The following is a 21,677-nucleotide window of genomic DNA, read 5'->3' on the forward strand; positions in this document are numbered from 1 at the left end:
TCTTGTTTGAAACGAGGTAAGCTTTCAAGCGTATTCAGGAACACAAGTTCCTGACTCGTCTTGAATATCAAATATTTGTTAGCTTTCACTTGAAGACAGTTCAAGAAAATGTGAATGGTAAAGCACATGTGTGAATGTGCTCCATTACTAAAAAGAATCAGCAAGAGAACTGGAAGAGCTCAAAAGGAGTTGAGCTAAAAAGAAAAGAGTGAAACAGAAAGATGATAAAGAAGTTATAGAGATGATTATTAAAAAGAAATAAAACCAATATAAGAGACATTTCATTGGCTATTCCAGATGAAGATCAAAGAACGCACAAAGCCCTTTTCGAGCATGGTGTAGCTTTGCAGAACAACGAGGAAGTGTGGTGGTGAAATATTCCTTTGAAAAATGTTTGTATCCTTTTTAGGGCGATTTGAACGAGCGTGTCAAAAACAGAGGAATATCTTTCTAAAAGCTGGGTGATTAAAAAAAGTTTTGGAGGGACAAATGTTATTGCTTCAGAAATAAGATATGACCTCTCATTTTGTCAGAGGCGATGTGAAGCTTTCTGCAAGCCAATCCTTGTTAACAATTGCTCAAGACAATGAATGAATTAAAAAAAATTATTGAAGATTAATTACAGAAAAACAAGAAAAGGAAAAGGATGAAGACATGATTGTCTTTTTCTTCTTTGAAGAAAATAGTTATTCGTTCTTGCATATGAGCATTGCCTTTCGTTTTCCTTCCATTGACAAAATAATGCTGAAAATTGTTGCAAATATTTTTCCTTTCTTCACAATAAAAATTCTATTCATTGACTTGTTTTATTTCTTTTTTCGATTTTGAAATTAGTCGTTTACATGCGTGAGACTAAAAAAGAAATCTTTCAAATCATTTGCTTTCTAAATTTTAAAAATTTTGAAATGCTGGAAATAATTATTTTGTAAATTAATTGTAAATTGCAATCGAAAAGAGCAAGAAATGCAAATTCAACATGAAAGAAGATAAATAAAATGTGAATTGACTTTTTCAATAGTGAGCAATAATAATGCTTGCAATAAAGCATCAATTCAAATTATCAAAAAAAAAAGAAAAAAGAAAATGACTTTGAAGTCAAAGTAGAAGCGGAGAAACAAACAACTTCATTAATATTCAATCTTCATAAACATATAGAAATAATAATTGACAAAAAATTGGAGTTGAAAACATACAAATAAAAGAAATGTTTAATCAGACAAATCAAACACAGCACAAGAATTTTGATAGAAAGCATGAAACAAGACAATTTCAAATGAAATCACAACCTGACTCATTTATTCCAATCGCAAAAATAAAAATCTTCAATCCCGATCAAATATTCGTTTTTTACTTTTTAAAAGCGAATGAAAATGAAAAAGCGCACAAAATTGAAGATGAATAAAATAGAAGAATTTCAAAATATGTCTAACAACGAAAAAAGCACAAACGAAAAATCACACATATTTCAAATAAATCAATTCTGTAAAAAATATCATATTTCACAAAAGAAAACAGAATTATAATACATATCAGAAAAAACATCGAAAATGCTCAACTTCAGCGGCTCAACATATAAAAGTTGATTTCTTCAAAAGAAACATGAAAATACTTCAAAAAAGAAAAGAAAATGAAAGCTGATAAAATTTATGGTAGAAGATATGATTTGTTGGAGAAAATCGAATAAAAACCCACTTTTTTTGAATGAAAGTTCAATAAATCTTCTGAATTCCACAAAGACAACAGCTCAAACAGCTCAAATGATTGACCAATTGAAACTTTTCATTCTGCCAGATAGAATTCTCGTTCTTCTCGAATGATCCCTTTGGCTTTGAATCTTTTGTTGTTGAATTTATTCTCTCTTTCTTCAAATTTCTCTCCTTTTTCATAAAATTCTTCTGAATTGCTTCAAAGCTCTTCTTTTTCTTTAATTCACAAAATGTTTTTGTCAATCAAAAAGTTTAATAACACTTTTCCTTCCTTTTTCTTTAGATTCTATTCTTCTTCATTCAACAATGCCAGCTTTTTGGGTAATTGCACACTTATCGATGAAACACAACAAACAGCAGGAGAAGATGGCGAAGACAGACAAAATTCAACACGCGTTGCTCAAAGACACCATTCCCTTTCATTCCCAATTCACAACATTTCTGCTGTTACAGATCATCCAACTTTTCGTTTTCTTCATTTCCTTCTTTTTCTTCCTCATTTTCCTCTTCCTCTTCAGTTCTTTCACATTTCTTTGCTTTCTTCTTCTTTTTCTTCTTTCTCTTTTTCGTTGCCTGTTCTTCTTCTTCTTTTTCTATCTCATCATTTTCTTCTTCTTCTTCTTCATTTTCATATTCATCATTTGCTTTCAAATGTTTTTGTTTTTTCCCTTTCCTTCTTTTCCCCTTCTTCCCCTTCTTTTTCTCTTTCTGCCTTGTGGCTGTTTCATTGACATTCTCATCGACTATTCCCCTTTCATCCATTTCATTGAATGACAGCTGAGACAAAATATTTGCTTCTGCAACAACTCCTGCTGAATGCACTGCCAATCCATTTGCTTGCCATCCGCCTTCATTCCACTCACACGAAGCAGTCAACGAAGGCAAAATCTGCCTCACAATATCTTCAACAAATGAATCTCCCAACATTTCATTTTCTGCTCTTTGCTCAAAATGAACTGCTGACTCATTCAATCTGCCTGGCATGCTGTTCAAGTGCTGTGTGATTGATGCATTTTCATTCGAAAGAAGAGTAGAACTCGACGAATTGTTTCTGAATGAATTTGTTCCGTTTTCCGAATTCGGCTTCAAAAATTCAACTGCCTTGGTTGCTTTTGATGTTTGGCTTCTGCAATGCTCTTCATCACAAGCTCTGCCACTCTGTTGTTTCATCGACTCTTTCAAATGCTTTTCATTTTCTGTGAAATTCATTTGCTTATTTTGCAAGTAGTTGCCTTCTTTCTCTTCTGCCTCTGACTTCAGCACGAAAACTGATTGAGTTGTTGCTCCAAGATCATAAATTGGAACAGGCTGCACATTTCCATCCGAATGTGCTTCCATCACTGGATTTCTCAACATTTTGCCTTCTTCTTTAAGCACCTCCTGTTTCTCTCTCTTTTCATCAGTCTCTTCTTTCTCATCCAACTCATCTTCCTCTCCAATATCGATCCACTCCTTTGATCCCCTCTTCTTCTTCCTCTGCTTCTGAACCACAACCAGAATCGCACACACTGCCACAACAGCAATCGCCACACCACCAACAGCCACAACAACAATCCACCAAGCAAACTGCTTCGGCTGTTCTGCGCTGCCTTCGCCGCTTCCCCTCGCTGAGCCTGACATGTTCTGCACAAAAACGCATTCTGTCTTCACAACACAGCCTCCACTCCCATCCTCCCCAGAAATCGTATCTTCTCTCAGCTTCAGCACTGCCCGAACATAAATCTGCATTTCTGTACCGCCAAACAGAGACAGCAGCTGACTCTTTGGCACTTCCACCACAACTTCCTCTGGCTGCTCAAAAGTGCTCCTCCAAAACGGCATCCGGATCACCTGCTTTTCGGCTGTTGCATTCGACGCATCCATCCCCAAGAACTCGAACGACACGAGACACGGAAGAAGATTCCTTCCAGTGAAATGAACAGAAATGTCTTCTTCGTCTTCGCTCCGAACATTCCCCGAAATATGTCGCCGGCAGAAAAGATACACTTTTTGAGGAAATTCCCTCAGCTCTTCTTCAGCAAGATGGCAGCCTTCGTCTCTTGTCGAGACGAAAATCCCTCTCACAGCGCATTGATTGCTCTGCATCCACATTTCCAGATACTCCCCTTCGCCCAGACGATCTGGATCTCTTCTGCCTGTCTCATCTGTATATGAACGGATTTCAAGCTCGCCCCTCTCACACAAAACGTTCCGCTGCACTGAAATATAATTTGCCGAGTCTGCTGCATTGCCCACAAACGAAACATCATCAAGAACTGTTTTCCCTTCAACAACTTTCAAAGCTCCAAAAGACGAATTTGTAAATATGACATAAGAGATATTTGTTGTGCAATTCTTAAAGGAAAAAACTGCTCTCTCAAATTGGCAGCTCAAATGTTCTTCTTCTTCTTTCCCGTTTTCTTCATAATTCTCATTCTCAGTCGCTTTCGTTCCTGCTGCTAAATTGCTTGAGCCAATCATAATTATTGAACTCAGCGAAATATTGCTGTTCTCAATATTCAGCAAAGTTCCTCCACTTTCACGAATTTGCGCATAGAAAATATTTGAATAGCGAATATCAAAATCCAGATAGTTAGCTCGGATCAATGAGGCAAAATTGTTTACACAGAAATTTCTTATTTCGAGAAATATTATAGCAATGCTTGATATTAATGAGGGACCAGCACCAGCAAATAAAAATGGAGACACTGCAAATGTGACATAGTTGCTGTCGCTCAAACAATCAACATTAACCATATAAATATCACCATGGATCGACTTCACAAGATGTATCTTCACAGGAATATCTCCAAATGGCGGACGGACAAAGCTAACACGTTCCAAGCGAACACATTCAGAATTATAACCAGTTGCAATCAACGCAAATCCTGCATCATCTGTCGTTGTGCTGCCAGCCTGATTCCTGTCCAAAGTTGCTGGAAACTGAAAATCCAATCTTTCAAAATTAACAAAATGCTCACACGTGAACAGATCGTGCTCTGACTGAATATTGCAATCTATTGCAACTGTTTCATTATATCCCCCGTTTGCTGAAAATCCTCTTATGCTCATATTTCTGGCTTTGCTAAATGTCACAACTTCTGCTTTCAAAGCACCTGAACCCTTCAACACGGAAATATTAAGTTCGGTTTTTCCTTCCGCTAATTTCTCATATGCATCTTTCAAACTGCCTATCGGCTCTTCCTTCGTCAGACCATTGCCACGTCCCCCATTCTTCGCATATACACAGGTTATGTTGGAAGGTGACAGCTGAGGATCAAAATATGTTGATGTGAAATCAACATCATTTCCATCAGTTCCTTTTGCAACAACAAAGAAGTCATTCGTTCCTTTCTTATAATAGGCTGCAAATCTGCTTTTCATTGCTGATGCTATTTCCTCATGAAGTCCAACTGGCACTTCCAAATATAATCCCGTTCTCTTGATCGAATCCCATTCTCCGGCAGTACAACCAGCAAATACCAAATTCTCTTTTGTTGCAGGCCATTTCAATTTGGAAGCATCAGTTATTCCTGTCATCTTCAAATATATTCCCCCTGATTTCCCATTTGCGCAAGTGCATGTGGTGAATGTTGTTGGGCCTGTATTTCCAATTGTAAATGTGCTGTCTGTTGAGGCGCTTTCAACATAAAGTGCTCCACTTATCGCTGTTGTTGTACCGCTTGAAACGCATTCTGTGAAATTGCAACAGTCCAATGAAATCTCAATTTTATTTGTACTTGAGATTTTCATCACTGCGTTTGCACTTGATGTAATCTTCTTTAAATTCAACGATGTCAATGAAACTGTTGCTGCTCCATCCACCAAAAATGGTGTTTTAGAGAAAGAAACCACTGTCTCAGCATGAATGCATTCAACCTGATTCATTGCAAATGTTCCTGCACTCACTTTCACAAGATGGATCCGAACTTCACCTGCTGCAGGTCGAACAAAATCGCAGTTGTCAATCGTTAGAGAAACAGACTCAGCGACCGCATGAATCAGTGAAAATGGGTCGGCATTTCCTTTCAATGCTTCAGTGCTTTGTGTCAATGTAGCTGGGAAGTCGAATATCAAGTATTTGAACATCACAATTTGTTTGCACTCAAACAGATTACAATATGATTTTGCATCGCAATCTATCTCAACTTTTTCGTTTGTTCCATCTGCATCAGTAATTCCTTCAATCGTTATTTCTGATATTTTATCAAATGTTATTGCTTCAGCTTTAAGAGCATCGCCTTTGATAACTTTTATGAAAAGTCCAGCTTCATTTGTTTCTGCAAGCAAGTCATACGCTCCTTTCAAACTTCCAACAGGTGAATCAAATGTTGTTCCATCTCCCCCTGTTGCCCCGCTTTTGACAAATACAGTTGTCTCCGTTATCACTGGATCAGGTGTTCGCGGCAAAACAGAAAATGCAACAAATATCACAGATACACATCGCACAAGCATGATTTGATTTTTCCAACAATTAAAATATTACAATTATTTGCAAATTGATCTTAACAACAAAAGAACTCATTTTCTGACAAAGGGCATAATTATATGATGGATTCGATGTTTTTTGTGTTTTCTGATTCTGTTTACCATATTTTTATATTCATTGTTAGATAAATAAAATGAGTCGATTTCAGCCATAATGTCAGTTAAATTGAGGTCTTTGATTGATAAACTTTTCTTAATGTTTATTTGCAGTTAAGATTTGGTGAATACCACCTCGGATATTTTGAGAGTTTGAAGTATTTTTTCTTTCGTTGCTCTGATTCATTTTTCATTCAAAATCAAACAAAATGTTGCTGAAAAAACATGTGAAAATCGTCATTTTCCCCATCTTCCTTCAGTTGTTATCATTTTGCCTCAGACCTCTGAAAAGTCATATTTATTTGATTTAGTCATTTTTCTTGAAGCGTTGATTTTGCATCTCCTCGAAGCATTTTTTCTTCAGAAATAATTTGCTTTATTCAATGAATTTTGCAATTCAGCTGCGTTGCAGATGCTGATGGGCGCATTCTTTCACCAAATGTATTTAAGGAGTTGCAAAAAAGTTGGTTTATTCTTCTGATACAAGTCCGCAAAGAGAAATTTCATATTTAAATGTTTTACTGCTCTTTTTTGGAGTCATTATCCTGGGCAGATGGGAAACGAATTCTACTTGATTGAAGATAATCTGTTTTCTATTCAATAATTGTCGCATTGCAAATCATTTGAATGAACGCAGCTCCAACATCGAATTTACAGCTGTGAAAGATTTGCTATTACAATGCATTTGCAGTGCGGTGAGCACGATGGCTGTTCTGTTGGATGTTGAAGTGCTTGGTAATTATGACCTTTTTTTCTTCAGTGTCAGCATTGGCAAATTCAAATGTGCGTCTGTGAAGTCTAAATCGAGTGATATTCAAGTTGCTGAGAAAAAAAGAAAGCATTTGAATTTTCTGTGCTATCATTCTGTGGGAAAGGACAAATGCAGCAAACAATTCAATAAACCAGAATAACAGATGTGCCAAGTGATCTATCAGAGATGCAATTTGCATTTCAGTTGCTCAAATGACAAATGAAGATGAGCATTTCAACGGAAAAAAAGAAAATGACTGTTTTTGCTGTTTATATAAGCTTGCTAGCACAGAAGATAGACAACAGCGACACTTTGCTGCAAAGCTGTCGTACTTTCATTGAATGGCTCTTTCAAATGCAAACTTTATTTTTCTGTCGTTTTATTTTTATTTTGTTTTATTTTATTGTCTTTTTGTTTTTTTGCTGTCAGCCCGCGAGCAATGAGTGAATGCTGATTGGCACTCTTCGCTGTGCCTGCCAAGTCGATTCCTGTGCTCTGACTTGGAATGATTCTTTCACAAAATGAGTGATGATGCTTCTCTCTTCATTGCATCAGCATTAATATTCAATCCATTTTCCGAGATTAGAAAAGAAAAGAAAAGCAAACAAACATATTCTTTTTATATGTCTTCTTTTTAGCCAACAAATTCATCTACTGCATCTTCTTTTCCATTCAATGTCTTTTCATCTTCTGTCATTGCAATCTCATCTCAAACAAAATAACCACAGAAAATGACAATCAACACGCATAACACAATGAACTTATCTTCTGTTCAGTATATTTCTTCTTCTTCTCTTTCTTCTTTTTCCTCTTCCTCTTCCTCTTCCTCTTCATTCATTGTCTCTTTCATTGTCTCCTTCATCTGCTGATGGCAAATGCAACAGAAGATGACTCGAGCTGTGTTGAAAGCTTTGCTGCTGTCATTTGCAATCATTTCAATCACTTTCGATAAGAAGCAGAAAATGGAAGATCTTCAAACTTTTGGGAAAGTGCCTGGCAAAACAATCAGAAAGAATTGGCCTGAGAAAAGGAGAAGAGAAAGCAACTTAAAGTTTTGCATCCAAACTTCATCTCCGTTTAATAATTGAGAGAAAGTTTTTTTCGCAATTTTTGTTTCAATTTTGTTTGCTTCAAAACAATTTTTTTTGCTTTTTCTTTTAAATAAATTCTTTATGCTGTTATAAAGTTTGTTGCATTTTTTTTTCAAGTTATTCGATCAAAGCTTACAAATTGTGTTCAGAAAATATGTGATTATTTTCTTTCAAATTTTTTCTTGAATTTCACGAACAAAATTGATTTCCAAAAGATAGAAACTCAGAAAATATAATGGAAAATCAGGCATTTGAAACTTGAAAAAATAAGTTTATGAAAGAGTGTTTTTAAAAAATAAAAATTTTTATTTTATAATGAAAGATTGATAAGGTGTTTTATTGAGGATTTCAAAAAACAATTAAAAGTTTAAAGAAAAAAGAAAAATAAAAAATGTTATGGAAAAACAGATAACACCAAAAAAAAAGAAAAGAAAAAAGAAAGAAAAAAAAAGAAAAAGAAAAAAAAAAGAAACAATGATAGAAATAATAATAATAATAATAATAATAATAATAATAATAATAATAATAATAATAATAATAATAATAATTTCCTTCCGAAAATGATGATAATTGAATGAAATTTTTTTTTATAACCCCTTTCTTCAGCTTTTCGTGATTGTCTTTCATCTTCCAATTTATGAAACAAGAATTTTCTGTAAATCCTTCGTGAAGAAAAACACGAATAAATGTTGAATGAAAGTTCAAATAAAAAAAAAATCACACAAGTTGCAGATATTCAATTGCATTAAAAAAAAAAAACTCAGACAATTTTTCAAATAAAATGTTTTTTTTCAACAAAAAATATACAAAATAAATCTGACTTGTGTTTTCAATTCAAAGATTTTTGACAACAAAAAAGTGCAACTTTATATTAAAAAAATATAATACAAAAAAAAAAAATTGTTTTCGAGAACGAAGTTTGGAAAATATTAATTATTTCTTGAAAGACCTTTTGCGTTTGGAAAATGAACAAAAGAATTCAAGTTTTTATTTGATTTTGAAATCAAATGATTTTCGGCAACGAGGTTGAAGTCCTTGTCACAATATCAATAAGAATTAGCCTTGACATTTAATAGCTCATTGAGTTGTGTATTTTCTTGTTATTTTTGAATTCTTTCAAGTTGAAGAGATAAATACAAGTTATTGATGCGTTGCCACATCCAAGTTTCATATGCTGTATTATCTTTCAATTTCACAAATAGAACGATTAAGAAAGAGTTCACATGACATCAAAAAGAATCATTCAAATAATTACTGTGAAAATATTATCCTTTTTGTTGATATCTGTGTTAATGAATAAGTATTCAATTATGGTTTTCAACTTATGAAAAAAAGAATCAAATGATGTGAAGAAAATATATATGAACAATAAAAATGTTTATCAAATAGTGAATTGTTGGAAATTCATCGATAATTTTTTCCATCACTAACATTGAAATTCCCGACATACAACAACAAGAATTCTCAAATAGAAGAAAATACGGACTTTCAATCTTTTATTGCACTTTGTGCAAATTTTTGAACAGCTCATATATTTAAAAACTTTTTCAGATTTCAAAATAAATCAGACTTTCATAATCTGCAGACATGAATCACAGAAATATTTCACAAAGTGTTTAGGAATCTCACACATGTTTCAAAAAATGAACCCATTTTTTTTTTGAATTTTTGATCACTCAAGGTTTATTCACAGTGCAAAATCTTTTAATGAAAAAGCCTGAAGTGATATTTTGTCCCAAATCAATACATCACATTTTTTAAATTCACTCCTTCTATTTAACAAATAAGGAGATATTGTTCAGCCGTTGCTTTTGTCAAGAATATTCTCGTAAAAAATTTTGAATAGGTGAAAAAAAAATTTTTTTTTTGTGGATTTTTTTTCTAAATGCTTTTGATAAATGCCAACAGAGTCTTTTAAAACAATTGATCCTTTTCGAAATCATTATTCCGTTCGAGATTAAATTGAATATTTTATCTCAATGAGGTTCTAGAAAAAAATGAGTTGCAACGTGTATCTATGTTAGGAACTGATTTTTGACTTGAAAATTTTGGTGACTGATGGAAGCGACAAAAATTGTTTCATCATGAATGAAAAAATACTAGTAAAAATTTCAATGGTAACAAGAAATTATTAACAATATTAATTTTTTCACTTTTTGTATAGGTAATACATCATTTGAAGAGGAAGTTCGTTCTTCTTTAATGAAAAAAGTTGATGAAACATGGTTGTTCATTTCAAAAAACTTAATATCATTCAAATGGCAACAGTTCATTCAAAAGGAGAAAATTTTATTTCACAATTGATATGTTGATGGGCATGTGATGTGATATCATAAACAAATGAAATGAATTAAAAAGCTATTGAATCAGCAATAAACAAAATAATCTCCAATATATCGAATCAAAATATATTCACTAAATATCCCTTTAAAAAAACAATAACGCAAACTGATAATGCCATCTTCATATCCTTCTTCTTCCAATCTGTCAAACACTTTTCTTTTCATTTCTTTTCGTTTTGTTTCTTCGTTTTCTTTTTCCTTGCTCTCCTTCAATCTTTTACAAACATTTTCGAAAAATTTCAAACAATCCTCAACTGGTGATTTTATCAAATCAAATCGGACAATTTCTCCCAAAGCCACATCAACAGCTCCACATTTCAATAAATCCTCGATCTCCACAGCAGTGTTATATGATACAGTTATAAGTAATTTAGTGCATTTTTCACGAATTTCTCTGTGATTATCCTTTGCTGCTCGAAGCATCTGAACAATGCACCCAATGATAACAACATGCTCTTTTTTTCGTATTTGGCACTCTTTAAAATAAATATTCAGAGTTGTGATCCATCTCCCGATTATTATCACCTCTTTGCCTTCTTTCTTTTCCTCTCCATTTTTCTTCCAATCCACACATCTTGTCAGCTCTTCCAATTCTCTTGCCGTCTCTCTTGCAAAATGCAGTTCGTCCACAACTACTTCTTCTAAGCTGTTATCATCTCCAAATCTGTTGATTAAAAACAGCCAAGCAGACTGATAGGAAAGTCGTGTCAGATTATGATGCTCTTGATGATATTTGATGATCTCTCTGATTTCATTCAAATACAGTTCTTCAGGCACTTTCTGAAAACATAAAAAAATATTATAATAACATCAAAAGAAAAACATAAACGCTCATACGCGATTTTCACTTATGCAGCTCAAAGCCAATAATGCAATTTCCACGTCTTTTTGTGACCCTTTTCTTTCCTCCTTGTTCATTGCAGCTTTCAGAAGAAGAGGCACACAAATAGAATGCAATTCCGAAGTGAAGTCGTAGATAAGCACAAGATAGCATTCATAAAGGTCAACAAGAAGCTTTTCATTTTTCCCTTCTTTTTTTTTCTCTTCTTCAGAAATCATCTTTTCAATTCTGAAACGCATCGAAGATAAAAAAAACCTCAATCTCCCAAAATTTCTTGTGATTTTATGATATCCGATGTTCTTCGTCAACAAAATAGCATTTTCCAAAGACAATTTCTTTTCTTCAATCAATTTATTAATTTTGTTGTATGTTTGTCTCGCGAAAATAGATTCAAATTCTTTGTCACTCATTTCATCAATTATTTCATTCAATTCTTCGATTTTCTGCTTCTGTACATCTTCGTTGCATCTTTTAAGTTCAGAAAACAATTCTTCAAAAGCAAAATTATCACTATAATCGATGATTTGAACGAATGTTTTCAAACCAAAAAACTTCTCTATTCTGGACATCTTCAGAATTGCTCCAGCACACTCATCAGCATTATATGAGCTCATATTATTCATAGCAATAATTTCCCAAATTGTTCGAAATTGAAAATCACTTAACGAAATAAAAGGTAAAAAGAAACATCTTTGATAGCTTTGTAAAATGAAAACATTACAAACACAAAATCAATTGCTTCGCTTTATAAAAATAAGTGTGAAAAAAAAAATGTTCACCAAAGCCAATGATCTTTCCTGAAAAGGATAGAAAAGCAAACGTTTTTGTTTCTCTTTGATCAAACCAACAGGAAATCACTAAGTGAAATTAAACATTTTTTTTTCTTTTTGTTGCATGATTCGCATTTCAACTTGATTTGGAATTGAACAAATTTATTTCATGTGAAAAGAAATTGACTGAAGAGAGAATGATAACTTTCAAACAACAAAATGGCAAAAACAACGAAAAGAATTATTCATTCTTTTATCAAAGCGAATAAAGTTCAAAGAAAAGAACACAGATTATTTGTTCGCCATGCATTTTATATTAGTCATTTTCTTGTCTGACCTTTATTTCCAAGATGACTCATGAGATTATTGAAAATGAAGGAATTGATAAATCAAAAATCAGAAAGAACTGGTGATTCAAAGCAAAAATAGAGCAAAATACCGAGCGATACAACAAACTTGTTTCATCTCGAAATAGGCAAACAATGCAAATGCACAAAAGCTATCTCAACCACCAAAGATGTGAGTTTCAAGATTAGTGGAGAATCAACAACAACTGAAACAAGCATTTTCGTTTGAGACTGATCAAACACTTTTCACATGAAAAAACTATTTTATTTCAATTGAATGGTGATTGAATGAGAAATACAAAAAGAACAATTGCAATGATCTGCATTCAAGAGTAAGCAAACTAATTACACTTTTCTTCAATTAACCAAAGAATCCAGAAGAAATAAATCTGACAATTCAAATGCCGAACAAAAAGAATGAAGAAAGCAAAAGACGTTCTGATTCTTTGTCCAAGACTTCCTTTTGCACGAATCCAATCTTCTTTGAACAAACTCGAAAATTCTTCTTTCAACTCACTGACCACATCTTGAAACAAGAACATCTAAAAAATAAATAGACATCATTTTTAATATCTCCTCAATCCTTCTGTTTTTGAAACGGAGCAATCTAAAAAAGAAAACTCTGCCTTTTCAAATCATTTCTCACCTAACTCTCTCAAAAAGCCTCATCTGCAACATCATTACCTTCGATGAGCACATTTTCGGTCTCTCATTGTTTTTCAACTTCGATGATGAAGTCACAATTACACAATCGTCATTCACAATCACAACCATTCGCAACTACATTATTGTTGACAATTTGAATTCGTCTGTTGGAAACACCAATACAAAGAAACTAGAAAGTCTCTACATGAATTCTACAGGTTTTACAATGATTGAATGAAGAATTCATGTACAACTTTTTCTTTTTCTTTTTCTTCATTTCCCCTCTTATATAAGTTTTCTTCTGCCTCTGTGACTGCACCCATTTCTGTTGCCTCCACTTTCATTCTATCTGCCTCACAGTCAGCTCATTTGGATGGATTATTCTGTGCATCTCTCACTGCACAATGAGAGAGCTCATTCAAACGATCCATTCATCATTTCAATCATTTTAATCATATCAATAATATCAAATATACGAGATATCTTGGCTGTTTCATGAAATAGATGCATCAGATTTGAAAGTATAAACTTTTGAATCTTTTGGTGAAAGTTAGTAAATAAGACAATTTCATAGGTTTTTTTTCGTTCAGACCGTTCCTTTCAATTCTGCTTCAATCAAGAAAGCTCAAACTCTGCTTTTCTTCTCTTTCTCCACCACTCTCTGCAGCCTTCGCTCTTTTTCAGTCACAAACATTGGCTTTATCAGAAGTTAAAATGAAATTCTATTGTTCGTTGACAGCCGGGTTCAGTTGTGTTTTTTGAAGCTTTGCTGAAAAATTGCTCCTGATGCACCACATCAGCTTGGTTCACAAAGCGCCTCTTCTTTTTCGCTTATCTCTGCTCTACTCAGCATTCACCACCTTCTTTGATCATATTTTTTGTCAAAGTCTGCTTCACCGAGAACTTGTCGCATAGAAATTGAAGTGAATCTTCCTAAATAGCTTTTTCTTCCTTGGAACTCCGTTTTCGATTCGGAAACATTGGATGAAGCCAGCAAATGTGAATGCCTTTGAATTATTCAACCGCTTCTGCATGTGTCCTATTCAAGTTTGGTTTGTTGACCGCATTTCCAGCATTCCATAGCTTTGTAGTGTTATTCATCATTCTCTCGAATGAAAATGAGAGAGTTGATTTAATTTGTACATGGGCTTATGTTATCTTTTTCTGATAATGGTCTTGATTTCAGTCGTTTTCCTCAGAAAATATGCGTTTTCATTCTCCTGAGCATCTTCAGGAAAATGATTTGTTGGAATTGGCTGTTTTTTTGCAAATCTCAACTTTTTGCTGCATTTGGATTCTCTTGTCATTCCACAAGATTTCTTCAAATCCTTGCATCTCTGTTCAAAATGGTTCAAAGTTGTTTATGAACAATAATGTTTTGAGAAATAATGTAAACTTCTGTTTTGAAGAAGAGCTTTCGCGCGAATAAGCGACAAAATTACCACATTTCTCGATATTTCTGTGAACATTTCATGACGCACTTTTTCGGAAGTGGCAACGGAACTTGGCACTCAGACAGCACTAAATGGCTTCTTTTTTTTCTGCTGTTATTATATTTTATTTCAAATTAAAGAATAACGATATTTGCCCGATATATCATATATAATACAATTCAAAAAGCGAACTTCAATTGTTTTATCACCTTGCGTTTTCACGACACATTTATGTTCAGTAAAGGCAGAAAATCAGAGAAAACCTCAAATAAATCATTTTCAACATTTGAAACTTGAAAAATCATTCACAAAATTTATCCCTTTCAAAACACAAACATTAAAGAAAGGAAATTCACAACTTCTTCTTTGATCAACATGTAACTATACTCACATCAAAGTTATCGCTGAGTGCCCAACATTGATTTCGGAGAAAATTTTCAGATCGAAAAATAATTGTGGTTCACTCTGCAGTTGATCAATTCTCAACTATCCACTGACTGACTAATTGAGACAAAAATCTATTGTTTATTGACATTCACTTAACCAATAACACGTTGGATATAAGTGCTTTTTCCGATTCAATGAATAAATTGCTAACATCAAAAGTATCTTTTTTTCAAATTATCAGAAATAAAATTATGACAATTGATCGCCGGGAAACGCTTTCCTCATTTACGATCGTTTGAGGAGGAGGAATTAAAAATGACGAATTCGTATCAGAACAATCTGGATATTCTGAGGAACGAGTGTGACTTGTCGTACCACACAGCCCGCTCAGCGACGATCGGATACAACTTATTTGTGTATATGATCAGAGATACAACTTCACCAATCCGCCTGTTTTCGACAGTTGGCCGTCAGGAATGATTCAGAAGAAGGACCTGCTGAAGATTCTTGAGGAGACGTCAGACAATTTGGCCACAATGCTCGGCGATATTCACCAGTCGACGTCAAACATGGAGATCTGGGAGACAGCTGACATCAGCACGTATTTTTTCATTATCACGACAAAGAACGAAACTCAGCCTGATGGAAGTGTGGACGAAGTGTTTGACACCAAAGACCAAATACAACACTCGACATCGATGTTGGAAGTTCTTGCGACTATTTCACAGATGACGCGCCATCTTTTGCAATCAAATATCTCTGGACGACCTGAAGATCCAGATTATATGTCAAACATTCAGTATTTGACGTTCAACTGCCCGGTGCCAATATTGGATGGCACAAAAAGAGTGATCATTTATTTCTTGAAATTTTGAACAAGTAGTGCGATGAAATAATTGCAACTGTTGTATGCATTATTTCATTGTTGCTCAAACCTCTGACTGTTTTGCAGGTTTCAATTTTTATCTATTTCACCGAAAGAGTGGTGAAAACACGGATGAGGGCATATCAAACGATGCTTGATGTGCCGAAGAATAAGATGCAAAATGTTATTCGCCGGCTTCTGAGAGAAGAAGACGAAGAAGACGAGTTCACAAAAAATATCGATTTGAACGATCATCATGAAATGATGTCTTTTGATAGCCTCTACAGCAACAAAATCGATCACTGGGAAGATGCTGGCTTGGCATCTGCTCATGAAGAGAATGGAGAAAGCATTCAAAGCAATAATTCGAAGAGCGACAAGTGGAACTCTCTTCACACTTCAAATTCAAGTAGCAATAATCTTTCAGAAATCAACTTGAATTCGTTGTCGACGAGGAGAGCATCAATGGAGTCCCAGCGGAAAAAGAAGACTCCTCTGACAATAAGCACACCAGAACTGCAATCGAAAACAGAAGTGTTGAGCTCTCCAATGCTTTCTGGAGGAGGATCTTCAACTGATTCGAAAATGGACAAATAATTTTCATTGTATTCACCGAAGTCAATGATGGAAGAACGAACCGCTTCGACGTCTTCTGCCTCTGGATCGGATGGTCAATTCCCTGATGTTGGCGAAGAAAACATGAAAGGAGCACAAATGCTTGAACAAATTGTTGGAACGCGAAAATCGCCTTTGTCATTCAACTCAAATAGCGACACATCTTTGAACAAACAGAAAATTGGATGACGAGCAAACTCTTCAAAAGTCAGGTTTGTTTTCGGTTTTTTTTTTTTTTTTTTTGTTCCATATAAATGATAGAGTTTTACAGAAAAATCAAAAACTGCCTGGCTCATCTTGTTGAGATTATTATTAGATAAAAAGAAAAGAACATGCAAACAAAACAATGAAGATGTTGAAAATAATGATCTGGATGAAGCAATAAATACACAAACATATCCACATTTACCACTTTTTCGTTAAGTCATTTCATTTACCAGATGAACAAATTGTCTTTGAATTCAACAAAATAAATACTTACCACATTTGTTAAAAAACGATGCTGCATAAGACAATAAGCAGAACAGAAATTAATAAAAACAACAACAAAAATGATAAAAGAAAATAGCGCATTGAAAAAAAATTGAACTGAAACGAAATATTGATAGCAAAGAAAGCAAATAAACGCTCAGAAGTGAAAATAAAAAAAGAAATCAGACAACTATTTGTAAAATGCATTTTCAATTGACTGCACAAATAAAAACTGGGATGCCAAAAGATAAAAATAGCATACGAAAAAACTATTTCATGTGCTTATTAGCCATTATGACAAATGAATAGAAAACAGAAAAAACAAAGATTACAACAAATGAAAAGTTGCAATTCGAAAGTTTGTTTTCATAAAAGAGACGCCTTCAGCAAAAACAGTATTAAACAAAAACAAAAGAATAATAGATTATCATGAACATTTGAAGTCTTTTTAATCGCAATTTTCAAAACAACAGAAAAGAAAAATGAACACCGAATAAACAGACTTTGCTGTTTCATTTCAAAAAATAGATTATTTTATCATCAAAAATAATGCATGTTGCAAAGACAAAAAAATCAAAACATTTCCTGAAAGAACCAGAATTTCACGAAAAAAGAGCTAAAAAACAACTGAAAAGCAAGACATATATAATGTGAGAGAGGACAAATCTCCATTCACAACAAATGAACATTCTGCAGAGATCGATGAAAAGGAAAAGGCTGAAAAACAGTAGAACTTTGCGGAAGCAAAGGAGATTGAGCGATTAATGAAGAATTAGATGATGGTGACAATAATGTCTGTGAATGAGAAGAAAACAAAAGAGAATTGTTTGTCAAATCAATGGACAAGGATTGCTGTGAATGCGCGGAAGAAGGGAGAATACACATACATGTACCGGGAAGTGCAGATGAACTGATTGTTGAGTTTTGCAAAAGACCGTTTTGGCAGCTACCGGAAAGGGATGGAGGGGGATGAATTTGAAAAGAAGAAGAAGAAGTGGAATTTGAAATGGAATTGTGAGTGATGTCACGTTCATTTGAACATGTACTTACATGTGATTTCGATAATGTGATTGGTTCCGAAGGAAAAGTGCTGTTGTGCTGCGAATGCACCGAACTGACCTGATCCATTGCATCTGTCATCCTTTCTGCTTCTTCAGTTCCACACATGCTCTTCACAACCATCTCCTCCTTCCCCATTTTTTGCAGCAGGCCTCTGTTTTCTTCCAACATATTCTTCTTCTTCTTCTTTTTATTTTTGTCCTTGTATTCCTTCGATCCCTGCTTTGTCGTCATCATGTGCTCCAGATGGAATAGAATTCCGTTCAAACACAGCTGATTCACCTTGTCGAAAAGCCATTGCGCCGTTGAGCTGTGTTGCATCGTGACAATCAGATTGACATGCACAACAAACACACGCTCAATCAGCGGGGAGCGGATGGAACAGGAAGTCGAAGAAGAAATTGAAGAAGAAGAAGGCGATGATGCTGGTGACAAATTCAATGAAGGAGCAAAAAGCATTGGAGAAAGTTCAGGTGGGAAAGAGCATGCTGAAATGGGGAGGGCAGATACAGAAGAATGCGATGGAAGCGAATTATTCTCATTTGGCGCTTTTTCCTCTGCCTTGCAAACGGTAACTTCAGAGTTGACTGGAGTGATTGCTGAGGAAGATGAAACAGCATCTGTCTCACAAGACGCAGATTGAGATGACGCAGAGACAGAAAAAGAGGTTGAAGATGAAAGGCATGGTTCAAAGTAAAATGATTGAGAATTTACTGGATTAACAAATGATTCTTCATAATCTTCTTTTTCTTTTTCTGTTTTCACTGCATTTTCGAGGAAGATTTCATTACTCTTCAACTTATCATCATTCGCATAATCTTCCTCTTTGTCTTCTTCCCTTCTTTCTGCACTTTTTGAATTTGCATCAACATTTCTTCCACCTTCAACATATGAAACTACCTCTGCTCCACAAAAAATTTCCCCATCACTATTCCACTTTTCATTTTCTTCTTTTTTTCCTTCTCTATCTTCTTTCCTCCTTTCTTCTTTCTCACTTCTTCTTCTTCCATCTCCATCTTTATCTCTGATTCTAATTCCTTCATTGACTTCTCCAATCTCCTTCATCTCCTTCATCTCTCCCTCACATCTCTCCGCTCCTTCTCTTCAAATTCTCTCCAGAAACATCCTCGTCTTCTGCGTCTCATACAGCATCCTCTCAACCTCTGCATCAAACGCCTCGTACACTGCTGGATAGTGCTTCCTCAGAAAATCATCAAGTGCTGCTCGCATCACTTCTGTCTTTGCCCTTTGCGTGCCAACAGGTGCTCTGAAGAAGATCTTGCGGCTCAGCTCATCACCCGTTGTTGAGGATAAGGAAGATGTCGAAGAGTTAGGTTCAATTGATTGCGAATGTGAGAGAAGAGAAGGAAATGAAGGAAACGAAAAAGAATTGATGACAGTGCTAAAAGACATTCCAAAATTTTGCTGAAAAAACAGTTGCAGAATGAAGTCTTGGTTGTTGGCTGGAGAAGGAGTTGAAAGAAGCCTGTGAAGCAAATGATGAAGGATGTGGGTGAATTGGCAAAGTTGGCGATAAGGATGATGAGAATGTTGTCGTTGATGATGGAACAGTTTGCTGTGCATTAAAAGAAAGTGAGTAGGAGGTTGACGAAGGAGATGAAGATGAAGTGGAAGAAGAAATTCTTGAATCAGAATCAGTTTTCATTTGAAAAGGATGCAGCGTTGACACATTTTGGCTGTGTGTCATCTGCATTTTTTCCAGAAGATGAATAGGAGGAGGTGGAGGAGGCAAAATCAAAGAAGGAGAAAGAGAAAGAGAAGACGCTGCGGGAGATGCTAATGTTCGAGAGGAGAGCGAAGGAAAATGAGGAGAAAGATGCGTTGCTTCGGTGAATTTGGAGAATGGAAGAGAAGAAGAGGATGAAGAAGAAGAGGATGGTAGTGGTGGTGAAGGAGGAGAATGAAGAGGAGAAAAATCAAAAGAAAGGCAATTTTGAGATGATGTGTGAGTTGGAGATAGAATTGGAGCAATGGGAGATATGACTGCAGAAGAGGAAGAGGAAGAGGAAGAGGGAGGAAATGGAGAGGAAGAACAAGAAGAATTGCATAAAGTCAAAGGAGGCAAAGAGAGAATTATGGAGTTGTTTGGCATGGGCAAAAGAGAAGGAGGAGAAGCAGCAGACAAACTCTGTTGTTTGAGTGAAGAAGAAGGAAATGATGAATAAGTGTAGATTGAAGAGGAAGAAGCAGAAGGAGAAGATGATGATGCAGATGAAGAAGTCGATGATAAAGAAGTGGAAGTCGATGAGAATGAACATGATGAAAAAGCAGAGGAATGTGTTGAAGAAGACAGAAGAGAAGAAGAAGCGAAAGAAGAGATGTTCATCCCTTGTTTGCTGGCAGATGAGCTGCAAATGGAAGAGCCATCAGAAACTCCAACAGTTGATGCATCAGATGAAGCGATGGAAGAGGAACAAGAAGAGGAAGAGGAAAAAGATGATTTCGTTGTTGTTGATGTTGAATGAAGAGAAGTCAAATCAGAATGAAGCGAAATGGAAGACAATGCAGACAGAACAGAGTGAGAAGAAATGGGAAAAGAAGAAGACGAGATGGAAGCGACAGACGAAGAGGAAGAAGGTGATTCTTCTGAAATTCTGTCCAACAGAGGAGAAGCTGATTGATTGGCTGGGTGATGAAGAAGAGGATCATCGAAACAATCGGGCTCATCTGCCAAATCAGGCGGGATTGCATAGCCTTCATGTGAAGAAGGAAGAAAAGATGAAAGAGCGCAAGTAGATGAAGGGAGGTTTGGTGCGTCTTTGAGAAGAAAAAGTGGAGTTGAAGATAATTCAGCTGAGGGATTTGGATTGAGATCATCGCTCAAAACAGGTGAAACTTCTTGTGAGTTGTCGCATGAATCCAGAGGTGTAGTTGAAATGGGGCTCGAGCTGCTCGGAGACGGATGTGTTAACACCAATTCCGATTTATCATCAGAAGGAGAAAAAGAATGACAATTTTCTTCATTCTCTTCAGCAACAATTGCATAATCATGCGGCTGTTGTGCGACTAACAAAAGAAATATTGATTATTTTCATGGAAATCATTAGCATAAATTCAAGAAAAACACGAGAGAAGCAAACAATCTTTTTCATCATTCACCAGATTCTTCGGCACCAAGTGAAGAATCTCCCTGAACAAGCGGTAATTCTGCTTTTTTTGGCTTATCTGCCGCAGTACAAAGCCGTGAGCGAAAAATCTCGAAGTCGCATTTGGGTCGGTGCAAAATCCAGAACATTGAAGAAAAACAAAGTTCATGAATGCTGTTGAGGACGAAGAAATTATCCGAAATTTATATTTCGTATATAATTCATTTGCTTGCAGAATTTGTTCGTGACTTTTGCAAATGCTAGATTTTCCGTCCAAAAACACAATTTTCTCAGCATCTTCCGTGTAGAACCGTTGCAAATCATTTGGGCTTGTTTCCAGCAAATGATAATATTTGCCCAGGAATTTACAGCCCGCTAATTGGTCCGTTTTGCTGGCGGAACTCCTTCTTATCGAGATTGTTAAGGCTTTAATCTTTATCAGCCCATTCTTATTTATTAAATGAAATTCGAAATTCAAAGCATTCATCAAAGAGAAAAAGAAATAATATTTGAAGAAAAAAATATATTTCTTTTCAAATTAGGTTCTCCAAATCAAATTGTTTCAATGAACCGAATAAAGCGTGTGGTATTTTTTTTTTTTTGGAAAAATCGGTTTTTGTATAAACACATGAATTATTTCTGAAGAGACAACGAATGATTTACATAGAAACAGCCAGAATATTT

General features: G+C 35.1%; 5 protein-coding genes across 5 annotated transcripts; 1 reads left to right on the forward strand and 4 right to left on the reverse strand.

Annotated features, from left to right (window-relative positions):
- Positions 1-876: 876 nt before the first annotated feature.
- On the reverse strand, positions 877-6,175 carry MONOS_2853 (uncharacterized protein). Its single transcript, XM_067872807.1, has one exon. It carries the CDS (start codon positions 6,138-6,140, stop codon positions 2,154-2,156), a length of 3,987 nt encoding a protein of 1,328 aa, XP_067723146.1. The 5' UTR covers positions 6,141-6,175; the 3' UTR covers positions 877-2,153.
- Positions 6,176-10,383: 4,208 nt separating this feature from the next.
- Positions 10,384-11,918, reverse strand: MONOS_9616 (uncharacterized protein). Its single transcript, XM_067880132.1, has 3 exons — positions 11,839-11,918; positions 11,291-11,784; positions 10,384-11,233 (listed from the first exon to the last, which is right to left on the reverse strand). Exons 1-3 carry the CDS (start codon positions 11,915-11,917, stop codon positions 10,478-10,480), a joined length of 1,329 nt encoding a protein of 442 aa, XP_067723147.1. The 5' UTR covers position 11,918; the 3' UTR covers positions 10,384-10,477.
- A 3,209-nt stretch (positions 11,919-15,127) lies between these two features.
- MONOS_9617 (uncharacterized protein) lies at positions 15,128-16,338 on the forward strand (the record flags this gene model as incomplete). Its single annotated transcript, XM_067880133.1, has 3 exons — positions 15,128-15,169; positions 15,305-15,663; positions 15,858-16,338. 3 exons carry the CDS (start codon positions 15,128-15,130, stop codon positions 16,336-16,338), a joined length of 882 nt encoding a protein of 293 aa, XP_067723148.1.
- A 1,261-nt stretch (positions 16,339-17,599) lies between these two features.
- On the reverse strand, positions 17,600-18,960 carry MONOS_9618 (uncharacterized protein; the record flags this gene model as incomplete). Its single annotated transcript, XM_067880134.1, has 2 exons — positions 17,600-17,622; positions 17,715-18,960. 2 exons carry the CDS (start codon positions 18,958-18,960, stop codon positions 17,600-17,602), a joined length of 1,269 nt encoding a protein of 422 aa, XP_067723149.1.
- Positions 18,961-19,288: 328 nt separating this feature from the next.
- On the reverse strand, positions 19,289-21,142 carry MONOS_9619 (uncharacterized protein; the record flags this gene model as incomplete). Its single annotated transcript, XM_067880135.1, has 2 exons — positions 19,289-20,913; positions 21,007-21,142. The coding sequence occupies 2 exons, from the start codon at positions 21,140-21,142 to the stop codon at positions 19,289-19,291; spliced, it is 1,761 nt and encodes a 586-aa protein (XP_067723150.1).
- Between the last annotated feature and the right edge of the window lie 535 nt (positions 21,143-21,677).

This window comes from Monocercomonoides exilis (assembly GCF_001643675.1).
Source record: "Monocercomonoides exilis strain PA203 chromosome Unknown scaffold38-1042076, whole genome shotgun sequence".
NCBI classification, from domain to species: Eukaryota; Preaxostyla; order Oxymonadida; family Polymastigidae; genus Monocercomonoides; species Monocercomonoides exilis.

Excerpts from the sequence above, each read along its gene's own strand:
- MONOS_2853 (XM_067872807.1), bottom strand. The coding sequence starts at position 6,140 with ATGCTTGTGCGATGTGTATCTGTGATATTTGTTGCATTTTCTGTTTTG.
- MONOS_9616 (XM_067880132.1), bottom strand. The coding sequence starts at position 11,917 with ATGAATAATATGAGCTCATATAATGCTGATGAGTGTGCTGGAGCAATT. Across the intron at positions 11,785-11,838 it reads CAGAATAGAGAAGTTTTTTG|AATTGTTTTCTGAACTTAAA; the intron begins GTTTGAAAACAT and ends TTGCTTTTGAAG. Across the intron at positions 11,234-11,290 it reads GCTGCATAAGTGAAAATCGC|AAAGTGCCTGAAGAACTGTA; the intron begins GTATGAGCGTTT and ends TTATGTTTTCAG.